Source organism: Bison bison, unplaced genomic scaffold, assembly GCF_000754665.1.
Source record: "Bison bison bison isolate TAMUID 2011002044 unplaced genomic scaffold, Bison_UMD1.0 scf7180017864368, whole genome shotgun sequence".
NCBI classification, from domain to species: Eukaryota; Metazoa; Chordata; class Mammalia; order Artiodactyla; family Bovidae; genus Bison; species Bison bison.
Window position 1 is genome coordinate 2,193,962 of NW_011494940.1, and position 14,984 is coordinate 2,208,945.

General features: G+C 36.7%; 1 protein-coding gene across 10 annotated transcripts in view; it reads left to right on the top strand.

Moving 5' to 3' along the window:
* Positions 1–14,984, top strand: part of NUMB (numb homolog (Drosophila)) — a 163,754-nt gene that overhangs the window by 100,352 nt on the left and 48,418 nt on the right. For all 10 annotated transcript variants that reach the window (XR_826694.1, XM_010855785.1, XM_010855792.1 and 7 more), the window contains one exon: positions 5,695–5,835. Coding sequence is in view for 9 of the 10 variants with exons in the window: in XM_010855785.1 (XP_010854087.1) it covers positions 5,710–5,835 (126 nt within the window). In the remaining variant the exon portion in view is untranslated. The remainder of the gene's footprint in view (positions 1–5,694; positions 5,836–14,984) is intronic.

The following is a 14,984-nucleotide window of genomic DNA, read 5'->3' on the forward strand; positions in this document are numbered from 1 at the left end:
ATATCCTTTCTTTGGGATTGGAATGAAAACTGACCTTTTCCAGTCCTGTGGCCACTGCTGAGTTTTCCAAATTTGCTGGCATATTGAGTGCAGCACTTTCACAGCATCATCTTTCAGGATTTGAAATAGCTCAACTGGAATTCCATCACCTCCACTAGCTTTGTTCCCAGTGATGCTTCCTAGGGCCCCCATGACTTTGGACTCCAGGATGTCTGGCTCTAGGTGAGTGATCACGCCATCGTGATTATCTGCGTCGTGAAGATCTTTTTTGTACAGTTCTTCTGTGTATTCTTGCCACTTCTTAATATCTTCTGCTTCTGTTAGGTCCATACCATTTCTGTCCTTTATTGTGCCCATACCATTTCTGTCCTTTATTGTGCCCATCTTTGCATGAAATGTTCCCTTGGTATCTCTAATTGTCTTAAAGAGATCTCTAGTCTTTCCCATTCTATTGTGTTCCCCTATTTCTTTGCACTGATCACTGGCCTTACTACTTTGTTAAACCAGTTGTTGCATTGTGGGAGGTCACGGAATGGATCCTGGACAAGGGACTCAGCACAGTGAATGTTTACTATCTAGAATGTAAGCATCGCAACAACTTATCACTGGTATGGCTATATCAAGTCATACTGGCCAATTATATGGTGTGTATTTCTCTATTCACGTTGAGTGTGCTGGGTTTAATTCTGTTTATTATATATTAACACCTATTAGAAAAAATTAGGAAAATAATGAGATCATCACAAGAAAAGTTTCACCTATCCTAACTGCTTATGGTTGCCCTGGTCTTTTCCCTGATCTTCAGGCTTATACACATCTCCACCTGGCAGCCTGATAAACAGACCCCTCAAATTCAACAGTTCGGTTCACTGAATTCTTCTATCCAGCTTACTGAGGCCTAAAACTTAGGAGTCATATTTTGATTTCTTTCTCTTCCTCACCTTTTATAATTAATTCCTGCTTTTGACTTTCCGCACAAAGAGAATTCTGTTGATCAACCAAAACTGAGTTTATTAAACTTACTGCAGCAAGGGAGAGCACCACTATGAAAGAGTCTTGGTAGTTAGGGGAAGTTAGGAAAGGTTATTTCTGGGGTTTTGAGATCTGGACTCCGCTGGTTTAAGGCAGGTCCTTCAAAGTGGGGAACTGGTTTAGATGGGCAAAGTTTGTGACACAATATTTAAAATTAATGGACATAGCAAGAAGAGCAGTCTGTTATCATGTGAGGAGAACTGTTTGCCCTGATGCATGAATTGTTTGCCCAGATAGGTTAGTTTGTTAAACTTGCCTGACAAAGTGTAGCTAATTCTTGGCTTACAGTCTTATCATCTTGGGCAGAGTGCTTTCCTGAAGCACAATTACATCATGTTGACTCAGTTAATTCATAGATTTCCTGAATCTATGTTTTGTTGATGATGTTACCTCTACCTGAAGTAATCTTTTCCCTCCTACTTCCCACAGTATGTGACTATTTTTTGTTCTTTTAAAACTTAACCCAGGCAGTGTCTCCTATAGGAAATGTTTCCTGAACCTAGACTGCTTCTAGGTGATACTGTATATAGTGCTATTATTACATTCTCCATGTTGTGCAGAAATGAACCTTTTATAAAGGGAGAGAGCCATCTAAAGGCTGGTTGTCTTATTAATTTCTGTATCCACTAGCATTCATAACAGGGCCCAGCACATGGTAAGTTTTCAGTTTTTACTAACCCAAACAAATTGGGTCAGAGGAGGAAGAGCAGAGGAATAGGAGATAAGAGGTGAGGATTTAACTTTAAATTAATGCAATTGAGGCAGTATCAGTGCACCCAAATATAGAAATTTAAGTAAGAGAGGAAGAGTTAAGAGTACAATTAGAAAATGCTCCTAATTGGGGTAATAGTTTGTGTTGATTATTTCTCCAAGAGTGATAATGCAAAGAGAACACCAATGGAGAATTATTTGAGGAATATCTACAGTGGGTGGGAGAAAGTAGAGGAAGCCCTCAAAGGCATCGGTAGAAACAGAGATGAGGAGGATAAACCAGAGGATTTGCTGATTTGGGCAGTTAAGTTGTACGCAGTGACCTCTTAAAATCTAGTAGAATGGGGATATCATTTTTTTTTTTAATTTAGTTTGTAGGACAAAATAAGTTTGTTCTCAGGTTTTATACTTAGAAAAATATATTCTTTGTATTCTTCAACCAGGACTTCCACGGGGGGTATGATTTTCTTTATTTGGGAGTCAAGTTTAACCTTATTGAGGGCCAGTAGTAAACATTACTTTGAATTAACATTTTCTATTTTTCCTTTTTTTTTTTTTGGTAAGCAAAATCATTATACATAGATTACCCAAAAATAGAATGTTTGGTTTCTCCCTTGTATTAATTATTATCTTAATTGCTAGATTATTTTGTAGGCCAGTGGTAGTTACACATTAAGAAGTAGCAAGCAAGATATTATGATTATTTTCTTTTTACCAAGTTTATTTTAGAACAGTTACAGATATATCACTAATTTCTAAAAAATTTCCAGCTCTGAAACCCTTTCCTTAAACTTTAACATGGAGCCCCAACATGTAAGTCAGAGAAGGAGAAGCTGGTCTGTTGGAAGCTGTGACAGGGAGTGAAAGCCCTCCTGAGAGTTGTGTCAGTCTTCTAACCTCCTCCTCTTTCCTTCCAAACACCTGTGGTACCAGGAACTCCTCTGTGGAAATTCTAGGGCCGCCTAAAGCATAGTTCAAAAATCACTGATATGTAATTCTCTTTGTAGAAATGTTGATGTCAAGCCATTTAAATACTGAAAGTGACATGATATTTAGACCCCCAAATCAGATGATACTTCCAGTCTGTTATCTTTATTGGTCAGTAGAATGGTACAACAACAAAGAGCAAATAAATTTGTACTGGTGCTATTTAGACAGGGGTTGGATATCAGGGCTTCCCTGATAGCTCAGTTGGTAGAGAATCTACCTGCAGTGCAGGAGACCCTAGTTCGATTCCTAGGTTGGGAAGATGCGCTGGAGAAGGAATAGGCTACCCACTACAGTATTCTTGGGCTTCCCTTGTGGATCAGCTGGTAAAGAATCTGCTTGCAATGTGGGAGACCTGGGTTTGATCCCTGGGTTGGGAAGATCTCCTGGAGAAGGGAAGGGTTACCCACTCCAGTATTCTGGCCTGGAGAATTCCATGGACTACAGTCCATGGTCTCACAAAGAGTCAGACATGACTGAGTGACTTTAACTTCACTTCACTGGATGTCTTCCTTTCAGGGAAGTTGTCCAAGTAGTTCCTTTGTTAGTGGGAGGTTGGCCTACTATTAAATGCAGTCTCTTTCAACATCGATGATTCTCTGATCTTACTGTCCACATTTATCCTACCTTGTAAATACCATCTAATAGGATGGGCTCTATTGTATTTTTCATTTCTTCAACTTTATAGGGTGCTGTATATATGACAGGCACTGTATTAGGACGCAAGGGTACTATTCAAACAAGTAAATGTAAACAAATAAGATACAACCTTCCATAAAGAAAATAGAAAATTGCTATAAGGTTTGAGGAGTAGTTATAGAGGTAAGCAGAGGGTATTCCTGGGACTCATATGAAATGAAAGGACCCAGACCAGATAGGGGCTTTTCAGAAAAAATGCTAGCTTCTATGAAGACTGAGCTGACTCTTTGAAAATGAGTAAACTTGAACCAGAAGCAAATAGAGAAAGGTCTTTCTAAGCAGAGGAAGGAACATGTACAGAGGCTCTGAAAGATAACCTGCCTTGTTTAAAGTAGTTTGGGTAGTTGAGTATGCCTGGAGCTTAGCATGTGAATGGAGCTGGTGGGTGAAGCCAGATGAAAAAAGACTGTTTGCACCATGCTTGGGAATTTGGACTTTACCTTAAAAGTGATGTGAAGCAATTAAAGGATTTTAAGCAGAGTAATTAATGATCAGATTTGTGTTTTAGAAAGCTCTCTGTCTGGCATTAGTCAGGAGAACAGATTGAAGTAGACCTCTCTTGGAAGCAGAGAGACCATTAAGTTGTTAAGCTTTTGCAATGATATAAGCAAAAATAAGGATAGTAAAACTCACATGATGGGTGGGGAAATTAATTCAGGATATACTAAGGAAATAAATCCATAGTTATTGGTCCGAGAAAGAATAAAAGTAGAGGTGACTTTCAGGTGTTTGACTTGGCCAGCTGGGTAAGTGTATAGTCTTTTTTTGCTAAGAGAAAGAAATTAAAAAGAAAGGCATCATACGGACTTTTGTCTCAAGATTCTTAGAGTGCCACCTTGAGCAAGGATATGGATGTTTTTTATTTTCTTATATTTGTATTTGTATATATTTTTGAAATGTGATATGAAAGTATATAACAGGATATATTATCAAGGAAGGTTAAGGAATTCTTTTTGGAAGTCTATTAGATTAAGATAGACTCTCATTTAAAGTAGTTTAGAAATAAGTGATCTACTTAAAAGCAAAGGAATGGATTACCTTTTGTCCATCCAGTCCTTTGATTATTTAATATCCACCTTACCTACTCTATAAATCAACTTTTAATTGAGAAATAATAAATTCATTTTTAGAAAATCCAGAGATTTTATCATTCATCTCTCAGAATTTTTACCTTTTAAGAAAATATGTGGTAAGAATGGCCTGTCTCTGTGAATTAGCTAATTTGGTAATAGTTCTGCTGTGGCATTATGCACTGTAAAATACAAAATGATTTTCCTCTGAATGCAGGCTTTGATTTTCAAGTCTTTCATTGGTGTTATGTAGGAATTAATGTTCCATCCCTTGTTATTTAACATTCCTGGCAGAGACGTTTCCTTTATATAGCTTTGTCACATCATTTTCTCAAGTTAAGATCTCCTTTTAGGCTGGTTGAGGTGCTTAAATCCCTCATGGAAAGAATGAGCAATGCTCCTAAACAGAAAACTGAAGGTATTGGTTTCAGATTTTGAGATTTGCTCTATAAAGGGATACATTCATTATGTTTATTCATTGACTCTTAAATGCTCTATTGTTTCTTATTAGATAAGTCTTCCTTCTCTGTAGTTTTGTGATTTCTTCTGTACCTTTGAAAGCATTAGAGAAGTGCCTCTTCCAGTAACAAAACAAAAACACTGTAGTTTAAACCAAAAAGATTCCCAAATTTCAGTGTTTCAGAATGATTTTTTCCTGATAAAGATAAAAGCTTTCAGAATATTTTCAGAAATTGTTAGCAGTTTATAATTTGGCCTACATGTACAAATTTCTTTATTCAGTAGTTAAAATGGATTTGAGAGGTAGATTAGTAGAAATAGTCATTGGTTTATTACAATTAAAGTGCTTGAAAGTTCTTAGAATAACATCTCTTCAGATCCTACAAGAGGTTATTGTTGTTTTACTAGAACTAGTATTATAATTGTCTTTGAAAAAAGTGAAATGATTTGCTTGTTTGAACTTAGGGTTACTCTAAAAGGAAGTATGTTAATTGCTCATTTCCCCCTAAAACAAAACCTTTGATTTGGGATAATAGTTTTTTATTAGTATCGTAATCTGAACTTTTAAATATGTGAGAAGTTTCAGTTCAGTTCAGTTCAGTCGCTCAGTCGTGTCCGACTCTTTGTGACCCCATGAATCCCGGCATGCCAGGCCTCCCTGTCCATCACCAACTCCCGGAGTTCACCCAAACTCATGTAAGAAGGTAGTAACTTCCTTTTCATATTTCTTTTACAGCTTGTAAAAATTAAAATGAATAAACTACGGCAGAGTTTTAGGAGAAAGAAAGATGTTTATGTTCCAGAGGCCAGTCGTCCACATCAGTGGCAGACAGATGAAGAAGGAGTTCGTTCTGGAAAATGTAGCTTCCCAGTCAAGGTAAGACCTCATGTTTCTATAAATCTCGATGTGGGAAAAAACTGACAGTTTATTGTATGTGAATTCCATTAATTAGGACAGTTAAAAGAAAACACTTCAAAAGCTAATCTCTTTATATTCTGCTTCAATGACAGAATTCGAAGAAAATAGATTATAATTAATGATTTTTCTCCTTATATTTATTATTTTTTTTAATATATATGCTTTATTGACTTACATTGTTTCAGGTGCACAGCAAGGTGGTTCAGTTATACAAATATGCATATATTATTTTTTAAACTATTTTCCACCATAAGTTATTACAAGATACTGACTATAGTTCCTTATGATATACAGTAAACCTTTGTTGCTTGTTGCATATCTATTTTTTAATTAGAAATCTAGCATTCTATTTATACTAAGTCAAACAAGTGGAATCAAAAATGTCATAATTTTTTAATTAGGCAAAAATTCATGTTCTCTATATATATTATACATATTTATATATATGTATATAAAAGCTTTTCTACTACACTTGATAAAAGCTTGAGAAAGAACAGTCAACAAGAAGAGAAGAGATGGAAGAAATCAGAGAACATAAACTAAAGGAAATGTGGGCACTGAATATGAAATAGAAAAAGTGAAACAAACTAGGTAAAAGTAAAAGATCATCATATAGTCCAGTTGATTTTAAACGCATCTGCTCGTTAGAAACATATCTGGAGCTCTGGAGAAAAAAAGCAATACAAAGCATTTGTAGTTCTCAGATTTCAAGATACTTCTCATATGCATCTAGGTTTTAAAAAGTGATTTTAAAAGGTTTCTCTAATAGATCCTAGTTTTGGTGACACAGAATTCTATTATTTTTCTCTTGACGAATCATGATACAGTAGTATTAAGTGAGTAGTAGTGACATAATCACAATAGTAAAAGATTTGTTTATTGGTTTTCACAGTCAGTTCAGTTTGGTCACTCAGTTGTGTCCAACTCTTTGCTACCCCATGGACTGCAGCATGCCAGGCCTCCCTGTCCCTCACCAACTCCTGGAGCTTACTCAAACTCATCTCCATTGAGTCGGTGATGCCATCCAACCGTCTCATCCTCTGTCATCCCCTTCTCCTCCTGCCCTCAATCTTTCCCAGCGTCAGGATCTTTTCAAATGAGTCAGCTCTTCACACAGGTGGCCAAAATATTGGAGTTTCAACTTCAGCATCAGTCCTTCCAATGAATACTCAGGACTGATTTCCTTTAGGACGGACTGGTTGGATCTCCTTGCAGTCCAAGGGACTCTTTTGAGAGTCTTCTCCAACACCATAGTTCAAAAGCATCACTTCTTCAGTGCTCAGCTTTCTTTATAGTCAGACTCTCACATCCATGCCTGACTACTGGAAAAACCATAGCTTTGACTAGATGGACCTGTGTCAGCAAAATAATGTCTCTGCTTTTTAATATACTGTCTAGGTTGGTCATAACTTTCCTTCCAAGGAGTAAGCGTCTTTTAATTTCATGGTTGCACTCACCACCTTCAGTGATTTTGTGAGCCCGAAAGATAAAGTCTCTCACTGTTCCCATTGTTTCCCCCATCTGTTTGCCATGAAGTGATGGGACCACATGCCATGATCTTTGTATTTTTAATGTTGAGTTTTAAGCCAGCTGTTTCACTCTCCTTTTTCACTTTCCTCAAGAGGCTCTTCTGCCATAATGGTGGTGTCATCTGCGTATCTGAGATTATTGATTTTTCTCCTGGCAACCTTGATTTCAGCTTGTGCTTCATCCAGCCCAGCATTTCTCATGATGTATTCTGCATATAAGTTAAATAAGCAGGGTGACAATATACAGCCTTGATGTACTCCTTTCCCAATTTGGAACCAGTTGTTCTTTTGAACTGCATTCAAAAGGGTATATCTTTCCTTTTCTCCTTTGCCTTTAGCTTCTCTTCTTTTCTCAGCTCTTTGTAAGGCCTCCTCAGACAAACATTTTGCCTTTTTGCATTTCTTTTTCTTGGGGATGGTCTCGATCACTGCCTCCTGTACAGTGTCATGAACCTTAGTCCATAGTTCTTCCGTCAGTCTGTCTATCAGATCTAATCCCTTGAATTTGTTTGTGACTTCCATTGTATAATCGTAAGGGATTTGATTTAGGTCATACCTGAATGGTCTGACGGTTTTCCCTACTTTCCTCAATTTAAGTCTGAATTTTGCAAGAAGGAGTTCATGATCTGAGCCACAGTTAGCTTCCAGTCTTGTTTTTGTTGACTGTAAAAATAAGTCCTGTAATCAAGGAAATCCTATAATCAAATCCAGATCAGATCAGATCAGTCGCTCAGTTGTGTCCCACTCTTTGCGACCCCATGAATCACAGCACCCCAGGCCTCCCTGTCCATCACCAACTCCCGGAGTTGACTCAGACTCATGTCCATTGAGTCAGTGATGCCATCCAGCCATCTCATCCTTTGTCGTCCCCTTCTCCTCCTGCCCCGAATCCCTTTCAGCATCAGAGTCTTTTCTGCCCTCAAGACCAGATTACCTGGGGATTCCCAGTCTCTTTGTCAGATCCCCAGGCTGTAAAGCCTTAAGTGGGGTTTACAACCTTCACAGTGGTGGGAGAATTTCTTGGAATTATTGTTCTGTAGTCTGTGGGTCACCCACCCATAGGGTGTGGGATTTGATTTTATTGTGATTGTGCCCCTCCTACCATCTTTCTGTGGCTGCTTCTTTGTCTTTGGATATAGATTATCTTTTTTTAGTATCTTTTTACAGTGTCCTCCTGCTGATGGTTGTTCAACAGCTAGTTGCAATTTTGGTGCTCTCGCAGGAGAAGATGAGCACACATCCTTCTACTCTATCATCTTGCACCGGAAGCCTTCTCATTATATTTAAATAAGAATTTCTGGTATATAATTTGAAATCACTACAAATAAGACCACTTCTAATGAAAATACTAATCCTGAAATACCTAAAAATTCTGAATTATCAAGAATCAAGTTTTTTTCAACAGAACATGCTTACTAATTGTGGAACAAAGGAAGTGAGTATCTGCTTTCTTAAATACAGGCCTGGTATGTTCTATAAAATCTTAAATCAGAAGAGTTAAAAAGGATTTTATCCTTAATCTTTTTTTTTTCTATTTGAATAGATATTTTTATTTATTTATTTTTAATTGGAGGCTAATTACTTTACAGTATTGTAGTGGTATCCTTAATCTTGTAACTTTTAATTGAGTTCATTTAAACTAATGCTTTCATTTGTCACATCAGAAAATGGAAGCTTTAAGAGTTTAAGAACATAGTGAAGATCTAGAGAAGGGGATGCCTTGTAGGTGCTTTTTGTTACTGCTACTTGAGACTGAAGAAGAATCATCTGTATTTAAGGTCATAGAAGAAATAAATGTGCGTGCTACACTGTTTAGTGAGAAGAAGCAATTAATAGTTACATATGCTATGAGATGTATGAGGAGGAAAAAATAGAAGGAACTACACCAAAATGTTAATATCTTGAAGAAGAAACTTTAATTTGAAGTGTTAGGATTTTTCTCTATTTTTTGTATATTCTTATGTATGAATATTTTTATTGTGATTTTTCTCCTTTTTTACTGCCTTGGTATTATGCATGAAACATGGACCAAAGCCTCAGAAAGAAAAAAAGTCATTATGATTGGAAAAGTGATTTTGAGAATCTCTGGGAACTTAATACATGACTCTTAAAATACACAAATTTTCCACAGTCCATCAGTGATGAAGCATTTTCCTAATAACTTAGCTTTGTCTGTGCAACTTACTTGCTGAAACTTCTTTTATAGGAATAATAAACTTAATGTTTAATTTTAAGTGGTTAGTATGATATTAAGATTAAAAAAAAAACAACCCCACCTCTCTTACATAAAACCTAACACTCTTCTTTAGTGCCTCACATCCAGCCAAACAGTGGATTCATTTTGATTATACAAATCAAGTATTAAGTATTGGGTTCCTTAACGTCTTAACAGAAAAAAACCAAATGAACTTTTTGGCCAACCTGATATGTTGAAGTGGATCCTCTTACACATTGCTGATTGCTTGGAGGATACTTTGCAACCTCATGGGAGGGCAATTTGGAAAATATCAGTTAAAATTTTCAATGCACTTTTCATTTGACTAGCAATTTTACATTTGAGAATTACATCTATAGATATATACCGGCATGAGTGGTCATTCTAGCAATTTGTTTATAATAGTAAAAATGTGGAAACTCAGTTAAACATCATTCTGAGACTAGATAAAGAAATGACATCTGTTGAGGGGAATCCTTTGACACTTAAAAAAAGAATAAGGTAGATCTATCTTCACATATTTATAAATTTTTTTGAACTCCTGTTATGTGCCAGACAGATGTTAAGTGGTAAGCAAATAAGACACAGTTCTCGCTCTGTGGCGTTTATAGTCTCCTTATGGGGGAGAGACTTTTAATTTGATATCTGTGTTACTAATACATGATTACAGACTGAGATAAGTGCTTTTTATTTACTTTTTTCTCTTTTCAAAAAGTTTTTTTGAAATATACCTGATATACAATGTTATGTTGGTTTCAAGTGTACATCTAAGTGATTCAGCTATGCATTCTTTGTTTACATTCTCTTCTATTATAGGTTATTACAAGATGCTGAATATAGTTCCTTGTGCTATATATACAGTAGGTCCTTGTTGTTATGTATTTTATATATAGTAGTGTACGTATTTTTATTCCAAACTCCTAACTCTCCCCACCTTCCCCTTTCCCCTTTGGTAACGCTAAGTTATGGCTGAGTAATATTCCATATTGTGTATATATCACATCTTCTTTATCCATTCACCTATCGATGGACACTTGGGTTATTTCTGTGTCTTGGCTATTGTAAATAGTGCTGCTATGAACATTAAGGTGTGTGTATCTTTTTGAATTATAGTTTTCTCCTTATATATGCCTAGGAGTGGAATTGCAGGATCACGTGGTAGCTCTGATTCTAGTTTTTTAAGAAACCTCCATACTGTTCTCCTTAGTGGCTGCACCAGTTTACATTCCCAGTAACAGTGTAAGGTGGTTCCTTTTTCTTGGTGCCCTTTCCAGCATTTATTATTTGTAGACTTTTTGACATGGCTATTAAACAGATTTAGAAAAGGCAGAGGAACCAGAGATCAAATTGCCAACATCCATTGGATCATCGAAAAAGCAGGAGAGTTCCAGAAAAACGTCTACTTCTGCTTTATTGATTACTCCAAAGCCTTTGTGTGAATCACAACTGGAAAATTCTTCAACCGATGGGAATATCAAACCACCTTACCTGCCTCCTGAGAAATCTGTATGCAAGTCAAGAAGCAACAGTTAGAACTGGATGTGAAACAACAGACTGGTTCCAAAGCAGAAAAGGAATACATCAAGGATGTATATTGTCACCCTGCTTATTTAACTTATATGCAGAATATATCATGTGAAATGCAGGGCTGGATGAGGCACAAGCTAGAATCAAGTTTGCCGGGAGAAATATCAATAGGCAGATGATACCACCCTTATGGCAGAAAGTGAAGAAGAACTAAAGAGCCTCTTGATGGAAGTGAAAGAGGAGAGTGAAAAAGTTGGCTTAAAACTCAACATTCAGGGAACAAAAATCATGGCATCCCATCACTTCATGGCAAATAGATGGGGAAACAGTGAGAGACTTTATTTTGGGGGCTCCAAAATCACTGTGGATGGTGACTGCAGCCATAAAATTAAAAGATGCTTGCTCCTTGGAAGGAAATACTGAAAGAAAGTTCTCTGCATGTGCTTATGCAGAATATTTTAGGGTATCATTAAGTGATAAAGGCAAGGTACAGAACAGTTTATATGGAATGATTCTATTTATAGTTAAACAGAAAAAAAATTAAAACTTCTTGGTGGTCCAGTGGTTAAGAATCCACCTTCCAATGCGGGGGATGTGGGTTGGATCACTGGTTGAGTAACGAGGATCCCACATGCCGTGGGGTAACTAAGACCATTTGCCACAACTAGAGAACCCACGTGCTGCAACTAAAACCCACTGCAGCCAAAAATAAATAAATAATTAATTTTAAGAAAAGAAAATATGTATATGCTCACATATATGTAAGAAATATCTGTAAGAAGACAACACAGGTAATTCCAAACTCTGATAGTAAAGAATTGGTGATTTGTTCACTTTTGAATATATGTCCTTTGGAATTAGTGGCATTTTTTTTATCATGAATATGTATCATATTTATAATTAGCACATATATATATATATTTAAACCTCATTCATAGGATTCTGAGAGGTTAAAATAATTATAGTAAAGTTAATTGAAGCACTTTTAATTGGCTACAAAATACATTAGCTTTAAAGTATTTTATGTAAGATAAATAGGCTCAGTATCTTTCTGTGTAGTTCTCATTTGTGGTAAGAAATTGCTGGTTGGGATGTATTTTAGAGGTAAGCACAGAAGACATAAAATTTATATCTTAGAAGGACTTCCCAAGTGGTGCTAGTGGTAAATAACCTGACTGCCAGTGCAGGAGACATAAGAGACGTGGGTTCAATCCTTGGGTTGGGAAGACCCCCTGGAGGAGGAAATGCCAACCCTCTCCAGTATTCTTGCCTGGGAAATCCCATGGACAGAGGAGCCTGGCAGGTTACGGTCCTTAAGGTCACAGAGAGTCTTACACGACTGAAGCAACTTAACATGCATACACAATATCTAGGGCAGCTTATTTAGAGTGTTTTTGTTTGGTCTTTTCCAAATGGTCTTTTGAAATCCTTTCAAGATGTTCATCTTCTCTGCTGTGTGTGCCTCCCTTACCTGCCTTCCTTCCAACCCATCTCATCCCACCCTATCCCACACACTTACATGCAGGTGACCTAGGGTAGAATCAAAACCTGAAATTTTTTCCCCTATAACCTAGAGATAGATGCATTTTCTCAGTCATACTGGGCAAATGATATCTGGGCTTGCCTTAGAAACCATGAATTCTAAACTAGTATTGGATTGGTATGAAAAGTTTCCCATGTAGGCAGCTAGTAGGGTGGTGGGCATGCTCACTGAGGGAGACCATATTTGGGGATAGAGATGAGTTGCTTTTGAGGTACATATGAGAGTTGCACGTGCATATCCCCGCTGACCAAAAGCACCATGAGCTTTGATTTTGAGGTTACAAATTTTTGTGAGTAGGTGAGTTTGGAAATATGGAATCCTCAAATAATATATATATAGCTATATATAAATCATCATTAGAATCATGTGTCAGTGAGATTGCCTAAGTGAGAAGAGAAGGTGGCCTGGGACAAATATAGAAAGGACAGGCAGTATAAATGAGTATCTTCAAAGGAAAATAAGAATGAATAGCCAGAGAGACAAGAAACCAGGATAATGTAGTCTCAGACACCAAGATTTTCAAGGAAGAAAAATGCTGTAAAGAAATCAAGTAAGAAATGAAACTTCATTAGATTAAATGTTTGAAGGTGTTGGTGATTTAGAGTGGAGTCATGGGGATGGAATCTATGTTGAATGGACGGATGCAAAATAAGGAGATAACAAATCTAGAGATTACTAATCCCAGAAGTTTGTCAGACAAGTTTATGTGATGGGAGAAGGGTTAAAGGGGGGGAAGTATTGCAAGAGGTAGAAGAAAACTTTTGGTGATAATGGCTGATTGTGATGATGGTTTCTCAGTTATATATTTGATTAAAAAACTCAGCAGATTGTGTACTTTAAAAGTGTGTATTTTGTTGTATGTCAGTTATACCTCAGTAAGGCAGTTAAATTTTGTTTTTCAGGAAATGTGTCTTCAAAGGAGACTAGAAAGGCAGAGTAACAAAAGGAGTGTGAAGTTGAAAAACTATGTGTATATTTTGTTTTGATTTTTTAAAAACAGATTTATTAGATATAATTTGCATAAAGTGAAGTTTACTGATTTAAAGTGTGTAAATCATCAGTGGCTTGATTTTGTGTTGAATTTTGTTTTTAAAATAGTAGAGACCTGAGCATAAAGGTCTCCACAAAGAAGCATGGAGAGAGTGGATTAGTTCTAGAGTGGAGGAAGGATGCTGCTTCTATAATAGTAGCAAAGGTGGAAAACAGGGCAAATGCACTTTAATTTATGGTGTTGGTGGCCCGAAATTGATGAGATTCTATTCTAAAGATATATTTTCTCAAAGAAATAAAAAGTGAAGGCATGTGTAGAAGAGCGGAGAGAGAGATTATAGAATTAGATTTTGAAGACTGGCATAGCTACTCTAGAGAACAAGCAATACAGACTATGCAATTACTCGAAATAGAAATGCAGTGCACATGTCATTGACCTGCTTTCTCTCTTGTATGTGAGCAGTGTTATTTCTTCTGTGCTATACAAATAATTGAAGGCTAATTAGCAGTATAACTAAATAGTAATACTGCCAGTCTCCTTCAGACAAACAGTAAAAAAAGTAAAAAAGTAAAAAAAAAAAAAAAAAAAAGAAATGCAGTTACTAGACATTAGTCAAATGAAGCTCCAGCTGGTTTGATCTCTGCCATGTGTTTTTAAATATACTAGTGCCTATGAAAGTGTAATAATATTAGAACAGTAATTAAAGTAGGTTTCAAAGCTTGTCTTACAACTCTATCTGCTAATTAAAAAAAGATACTGTTAATAAACAGAATTATGTCCTCGCTCATTATTATCAAACGGTAAAGACCAAGGGAACAAATGCATTTTGTATCAGAATGGGACGGCTCTTTACAGACAGATACATGGAGACTTCCCATTACTTTCCATTGGCTAAGATGGAATCAAGTCAAATCTATAGTTGAAAGTCAAGAAAACAAATATTTGGTATTTTCAGCCTGTACCAAGGAGGCAAGCTCTTCTTGCAGGGAAACCAGTTGAAAGGATGACTGTCATGTAAGCAGCTAACAATGTCAGCCACAGTCACTATATCGTATATGATCTTCACTGTCCTCTCATTTTGTGTTATTTTTTCCTGCTGCCACTGCTTTAATCAAGTCCTCATCTTTGTTTTCTCCCTCAGACCATTATAAGAGCTCTTGACCTTTTTTTTTTTTGCTTTTGATCTTGTTTTCCTTCCAAACTATTGTCTTAGTGCATAGTAGGGACGGGGGAGCCTGGTGGGCTGCCGTCTATGGGGTCGCACAGAGTTGGACACGACTGAAGCGACTCAGCAGCAGCAGT